Here is a 7696-nt window from a genome sequence, read left to right as displayed (position 1 = left end):
TTCTTCAATACTCAATGAGCTCGAGTGATTCAAAAACTAAAATTATACTTCTCGACAAGACAAAGAGAATGGTATCTTTCTCGACGGCTAACTCACCGTGATTTGGCCGGAAAATGGCTCGAAAGTGTCTAACTCGAAAATGGTTTGCCGCTTTTGAGCAGTTTTTTGACCAAACCACGATGAATTAGAAGTCAAGAAAGGTACCATTATCTTCGTCCCGTCGAGAATTATGATTTTTGTTTTTGAATCACTCGATTTCGTCAAGTATTGTAGAAGTTATAAACGTTTAAAGTTTACCCAGTTTCCGACGAGTTTTCCAATTTTCTCACGGACCAGTCACCTTTGAGGCTATTTTCTGGCAATTTCTGGCAATCATTGGGCTTACAAATAGGTATAATCTTGTTCTACACTTTTCTATCTTCATTTTGATATATTATGAGTCGAATTTGGTTAAAAAACGATTGAGTTACGAAGTTTTGAAAATTGCCCAAAAAGTTTTTAACCGAAGGACCAAAATGATGGATGGTAGACAATCTCAGAGACCATTTCTATTGATTTTCAATCTCAGGGACCTAAGTGATGAGTTATGCAAATCTCAGATACCATTTTGACTATTTAGCCTTTTCTTATTAAGTCAACTTTCTCTGTTGTTATATATTAGTTATTACTTATTTATACTAATATGTGGACCTCAGTACTTCTTGGATGAATAGAATTCAATACTTTGCTTTTTTTTATTAATATAGGTCTATTTTAAATTAATTTAAGTTAAAAAAAAAAAATTGATTCAAACTTCAATACAGGTGCATAGCTCTAATCAACCTAGTTATTTTGAAATTTGCACTAGAATTCAATACTTTAAGAATGGGAAGTGGGACATAAGAAGTAAGGAGCTACCGTCTCCACTTTTAATCGATGAGAAATGCTAAAGGTAAGATTTTTTATAGACTTTATCATCTCACAGTTTAATTCTCGTGTAAATATTATAAAATATTATATCAAAAATATGTGGTAACAGAAAGTTGATCAAGAATTTCGAGAAAATTTTCTTAGCATTTCTCAAAACATAATTAAAAAACTTAAGACACAGTACCAGCAAATCGATCACACCTAAGTGATAGAGACAAATCCAAAACCTTTTGAAACGTGGGGTGGAGTTGGAGAAAGAGACACATAGAGCATGATGATTGTTAATGGAAACTGAGCCAATCCTAATACATGCAAGAAAAAGTTGGCAAATCACCTTAATGCTGAATGGAATGCGCACTAAATATACACTTTCAATTGTTTGTTTTAGTGGAGAAAAACGTAGCATATTGTGTCTGGAAAGTTATATCTTTTGCTACATGTACCATCTTTTGGAACATACAGATATATATATATATATAAAATAGTTTTTACCTAAGAACGAATTCAAACTTAGTGATGAATGAGAATGAGAATGAGAATAAGAGCAAGAGCAAGTGCGACCAATAGTCATTATTAACGAAGTATTTAGTAACAATTATTAGTAGTCACCATGTATTATTGGAACGGATTGTTGTCAGTAATATATGATATTTGCTTCAACTTGATCGTAAAAGTTGTGTGAAGATATATGATTGTTAAACTAGTGCAAGATTAACCTTAACATCAAAGATTAAAGTTAAGTTATTCTTACCGCGTCTTGAGGATCGTGCAAGCATTATCTGGCTCAAAACAAGCCACCACAATGAGCTTATTTATTTATAATAATATGATTATCAAAAGCACCATCATTGACTAAGCCAACTGCATTAATCTAATGGAGCATGATAAGAAAAGCTTATCACTCTCCCTTGTTCTCTACGAATATAATATACGTTTTTTTAGCCAAAATCTTTGATATTAGAATAACTCTTCATTTTGATTCTTAAGATTGAAAATCTATAAAAGTGGTTCTGAGTTTGTCTACCATCAATTATTTTCGTCATTTCGTAAAATATCTTTGTTAAAATGATTAGTAGTGAATAAACTTATAGACTATTTTTATTGTTAGAAACCAAAATAAAGATTTTAGATAATTTCAATAACCATTTTAGTTTAACAAATTAATATAATATAATCTGCCTGGTTATGACAAGACATTATTTAGAAGATTCATGATGGTGCAAAATCTTAAGATTCCTCGCCTTTTGAGTCACATGACATGACTTTCCGTTTAGCATGATTGTATATTTTAAGATGATAGGCTAGCTAGGGTGGTAGGGTTTTGAGGAGAAGGGAGGGGGTGAAGGACATTGTGCAAGTTGGCCTAAATATAAGGGATATATGCTTGCTATTTAAAAAACATGTTGAGTGACTTTCCTACAATCTTCCTTTATCAGAATCTATTACCTCATCAAAATCTTGTTCTACTTCACCACCACACATGGCTCACTGGCTTGGGTGGCTATTATGGAGAGAGAGACGATGTGTTTTCTAAAATTCAGTGTGGGTAGAGGTAGCCAGACATGTCGTAAATTCGAGTTTCTTGTATGTTGTAAGTGATTTTATGTATTTGAGTTTTACTGTGCAAACTTATACACAATGACTAATTGTAATTGTTACTTTGAAATTAATATAGAAATATGAAAAAGTAATAATCATGATTGACAAGCTAACAAAAAACACTATTCAGTAAAAAATATTTTTCTCTATTTGGTATCGAGTGTTTCCTTTATAAAAACAGGGAATATATGAAATGATTAGTTTGTATTTGTAATACTAATAATAATTCTCTAAATAAAATTCGTTGGAATAGGTTAGACCAACTTTAATTTTGAGTTAGGCGCGAATTGTAAATATGTCACACAAACACATGGAATATATCAAAAACATGCAGCAAAGGAAAGGTCTATAAAACCTCTCTGTATTTAATGGGAAATTGAAAATTTTGAATAATGCGAAAGGAAAAGAGAATATTAGAAATAGATGTCTCATTTTAAATATTTTTAGATAAAACATTCATTCTTTTTTAACTTTAAATTTAGGTGCTTTAAGTTTGATTAAACCATCCATTGCACGTATATTCTTGATTTATATGTTTTTCAAATTTATTTTAAATTAATTTCTACGCTAGAAATGCCTTCAAATAATATTTATTTAATTTATTATCTTTATCCTTTCCTCAATTTAAAAATTCAATAATATCCAAATAGATAATAACCAAATAATTGAGGACCGAGAGACTTAAATTATTAAGAATTTTCAATATGATAATATATATAAATCGTTTCTAACTTGGTACAATCTTTACTACTGTAAGGGTTAATATTCTTTCTCATTCTCTATTTTCTTCGTTAGAATTCAACTATGATTCAGGTGAGTACCATCTTTCTTAACAAAAACATTAAAATGTACCAGCGCAACTTATTTTTAAATTAAAACGTACCTATGCCGAATTGAAAGTCTTCATACTATATTCAAATGTTCCATTACTAAATTAAAATGTAACCATGCTGAATTAAAATGTACCCATGTTAAATTGAAGTTACTGATGGATTTTAGGTACGTTTATTTTAAATGTACCAATATGTATGTTTTAGTAACTTTCTATTTTATTGTTTGTATCTACATTTTATATGTGTATTATGTATTTGCCAATTATTTAAAGAATTTTTTTTTTGCAAGTTGTCTTTTAGGTACGTTTTATGAGTCAAGATAAAACACCAATGTTGTATGAGTATTGGAAGATTTCAGATTTTCATAATTTACGAACTAATGACAATTTTTAAAATTGTAAATGCACGAATAATGAAAAGAAAACGAGATAATTTGCCAAAAGGAAATTATAATCCCCAAATTTATAGGAGAATGTTTAATCAAAATTTTAAAAGAAACAAATGTTTAGTATAAGTAATTAAAAAACAAGGCATCTATATCAAAACATCCCAAAGAAAAAATTAGTATTCGGTCATTAGTTACTAATGTTCATTGACTGAAACCGTATTAGTTTTTAGATTTTGATCCAAGTCCTTAGCATTAAAATAATAATGAATTTACATGTCAGTTACATACTTTTTTAAAATAAAAATTAATAATTGATTTAGAATTTTAATACTCACACCTTTATTAAACTCCCAACTAATTTTCAATTCAAAACATTTCCAAAATAAATAAATAAATTAGAATAAGTTTGTACCCATTATTATTTTTTTTAAATGTTTTCAAATTTTTAATATTATATGTACCCATTCATGTAATTTTTTTCAAATTTTTAATCTTAAAATGTACTCATTCTTAAATATACCAATTTGTTATGTGTAAAATGTACCCTTTTTAAATATAAAATCTATTCAATTTTTTTTTTCTAATCCATTTTTAAACTTATATGGGTACACTCTTTTTTATTTGATATGAGAATGTATCCATGTCAAGTTTAATTGAAGAAATTTACTAATGTTATTAAGCCTAATATCTCTCTTTTTTTTTTCTTTTTTTTTTTTGTGATTTTGATGAATGTACCCATATTTTGGTACAATAATTTTTTTTTGTGATTTTGAAGAATGTACCCATGTTTACACACACACACAATAGTATAATTTATATTTTAATATTTTTCGCACAAATTATGGTTTTTTATTTAAAATTTCATTAATATAAACAACTATAATTTTTAATTTTTAATTTATAGCTAGGGAGAGAGAGGGTGATGGAGGTAGTTAGGCAAACAGGTGGGGAAGGATTTATAGAGGTGGATCTCACAATTTTATATAAAAAAATAAATTTATTTTTAATTTTTTAACATTTAATTATTAAAAATATATTTAATTAATTTTTAATCCAGTTGGATTAGTGAGTGGGTCCCGTCTCTAACCATGTCAGCACTTAACAGAGAAATTAACAGAAAAACTGATAGAGGTCTGACATTGGACCAAATTCGAAAGATTAGGTATGACATTGTCATTTTTAAAAGAGGAGGTATGAAATTGTCCTTTGACCCATAGTTGAGGTAGTTTTTTGTCATTTACCCAACAATTTATTTTTTCCAGTTGTACTAATGTCATAAGGCATTTTGACGTTGAACATTGTTTGAACTATGATTTTAGTATGGTAAACTTAACCTTTTCAACTGGGTTGTAGTAAAGTAATGTCATAGGCCTTTTGATGTTGAACTTTGTTTCAAGTTGCCACTTAGTACTAATGTCTAGTATTATTTCTCTTCACTTGTAAGTGAGAGGTCTTAGGTTCGATTCTCGCCAAAGACGAATTTGAACCACGTTATTGTTAGCCCATTGTGAGGCCCACCTCCCTCCCCTTAATGTAAATAATATCGTTTGTTAAAAAAAAAAAACTTTCATCAAGTTGAATTTTAGCATGGTCATTATCATGGATTTTTTTATTTGAGTTGTATTAATGACATAAAACATTTAGTTTGCAAATGACTAGGTATGGAATTTTGAGTTTGTTTGAATGTTGAATACTTGTATTAATGTCAATTTTTTTAACGAGCCTACAAGTGTGACACATGCGAAACCAAATGGTTTGGTTCTATATTGGTTTTTACTTCTTACCCAAAAACCACACCGAACTGAAATAAATTTTGAATTCAATTTCAATTTTACTTTAAAACTGCACCGAGCCAAACCGTGCCCACCCCTAATAAGGTCTGCCAAATAGGTATTGTATCCACATATGCACTAAATTGGTTACCTTTTGGACATGAGATCTTAAACTATGTGTATTATTAAGCAAATATTTCTACTTTACAATAAATAAACTACAATGAAATTATACAAATAAATGTATTTTATTACTTGTGGAGCTCATAACATTGTCTCATCGCGTAATGAGATGGATACTAATAGAGAATATACCACGAAGCTCGGGATTTGGCGCATTCATATTCCCTTAAAAATAAATCCTCAGTATTTCCAAGCATTAGAAGCTGCCAAACAAGAAACACAACATTAAACTCAAACCTACATAAAATGTGGAATTAAAAAAAATATTGAATTCAAATTGAGTTTGGGTTGGAGCCTCACCTTGTTTTGATATGGCCCATTCATTGTCCTGGCCCAGAGCCCAAAAGAAGTATCCGCCCAAGCCCAACGACTTCGCGAACTGGACCTTCATGTTTGCGGACCGGACACCATCATACCCGACCCAAGAGCTACCCGAATAAGAATAGTAAGATGCTGATTCGGTATCATACACAACAGTTGCGTTGGTTCTGGTGTTAAAATTAAGTACTTGGTGATAAACCAAAACACCATCCCCAGGGCCCACACCCAAAGCCGGTGCCCCGATCCTGTTCAATTTCGGGTCCTTGAGCGTCCAAGTCCGCCCGTACAAAGGCAGACCCATGACGAGCTTTTTGGACGGGACACCGGCTTCAATCCACGACCCGATTCCATAACGAGTACTAATATTACTCTTGGAATCATCCAACGCAGCATTCATCCCGGTGAAATTTGCCCATGACCCATGATAATCAAAGCACATTGGGCTGGCCCAATCTAAATATTTACTTATTGCCCCGGCCGGATACGATCTCGGACCGCCGTGAAAAGTAAATTTTGATGCGTAATATACCGCGGAGGTTAAAAGTAAACGGGGTTTACCGCAAACTCTAGCCTCATCATCCAGAGCCTTTCTCCATTCCTTGTACAACAAGGCAAGATTTGACATTTCCAGGGCATCTTGAGGAAACTCCCAATCCAAGTCAAGGCCTTGGAAGCCATATTTCCGAGCTACCTGAATTGTGGAGTTGATGAAAACTTCCCGGGTCGCCTGGGTGGAAACCATGAGTGCAAACACGGTTGCATTGTTACCGCCGCCTCCCATGGACAGGAGTGTTGTGACAGGAGGGTTTTTGCTCCGAAGCGCTTTGATGAATTCGGGTATCCTCGCTTTGTCGAATTCGGTGACGTTGAGTTTGTAAGTGGTGGATTCGGGTTGGAGGAAAGCATAGTAGATGTGGGTGAAGTATTGGGTGTCTATAGAGGATGGTGAGAACGAATTAGATGATGGGAAATAGGCTGCTCTGATTCCCTTCCCAGATGGATAAATATGATCCGAATTCGAACCCGAGCCGGAAGACAGCATTGTGTGGAAGATTACAAGGATGAAAAAAGGCATCAACTTTGGGGTACCCATTGTTCTGCTTCTGAGGTACAAGATTCGGAAATGGCTGGCTTGGCTTAATTTGGGTTATTAGGGTTTTTTTTTTTTTATAGAGGAAGTAGGAAGGAGGAAGTGCGAATGCTAAGGAATTTAATATTATCGACCAAGTTTACAACATTTGGTTTTGTGTTTGGAAGTATGTTGTTGAAGTTTCCTGCTGGATATATGTCAAGCCAAATTAGCAGCTAGGGTTTGAACTTTGAAGGAGGAGGAAAATATCAAACACATACAGCCAAATTAATTTACAGAAAATTTGGGAAGAAAAGGATGTATCTATTTGGAAAGGAATTGTAAATTAAAAAGAAAAAAAAAACTGGGTCATTTTAAATAGAAGTTTCTGCAGACAAACTGCTCGTGTCTGTTGTTAGACAAATGAGGAATATGATTGGAGTCCTTGTGTAATTGTATATAATATTATTATTGGAAGAATAAACCGTCCTACAGCCGTCAAGCCGTCCTACCTTGTCCTACCTACACACTAGCCATCCTACAGCCGTCCTACCTTGTCCTACCTACACACTAGGACGGCTACCTTGTCCTCTACAGCCGTCCTACCTTGTCCTACCTACAC

At 32.6% G+C, this 7696-nt stretch overlaps 1 protein-coding gene across 1 annotated transcript; it reads right to left on the bottom strand.

The window, feature by feature from the left end:
• Positions 1 to 5616: 5616 nt before the first annotated feature.
• Positions 5617 to 7205, bottom strand: LOC137716920 (class V chitinase CHIT5a-like). The gene is made up of 2 exons (XM_068456271.2): positions 5985 to 7205; positions 5617 to 5887 (listed from the first exon to the last, which is right to left on the bottom strand). Exons 1-2 carry the CDS (start codon positions 7096 to 7098, stop codon positions 5865 to 5867), a joined length of 1137 nt encoding a protein of 378 aa, XP_068312372.2. The 5' UTR covers positions 7099 to 7205; the 3' UTR covers positions 5617 to 5864.
• Between the last annotated feature and the right edge of the window lie 491 nt (positions 7206 to 7696).

Source organism: Pyrus communis, chromosome 8 (assembly GCF_041283825.1).
Source record: "Pyrus communis isolate YQ-2024b chromosome 8, ASM4128382v1, whole genome shotgun sequence".
Classification (NCBI taxonomy): Eukaryota; Viridiplantae; Streptophyta; class Magnoliopsida; order Rosales; family Rosaceae; genus Pyrus; species Pyrus communis.
This window is presented reverse-complemented; position numbering and strand designations above follow the sequence as displayed.

Excerpts from the sequence above, each read along its gene's own strand:
- LOC137716920 (XM_068456271.2), bottom strand. The coding sequence starts at position 7,098 with ATGGGTACCCCAAAGTTGATGCCTTTTTTCATCCTTGTAATCTTCCAC. Across the intron at positions 5,888-5,984 it reads ATGGGCCATATCAAAACAAG|CTTCTAATGCTTGGAAATAC; the intron begins GTGAGGCTCCAA and ends CTTGTTTGGCAG.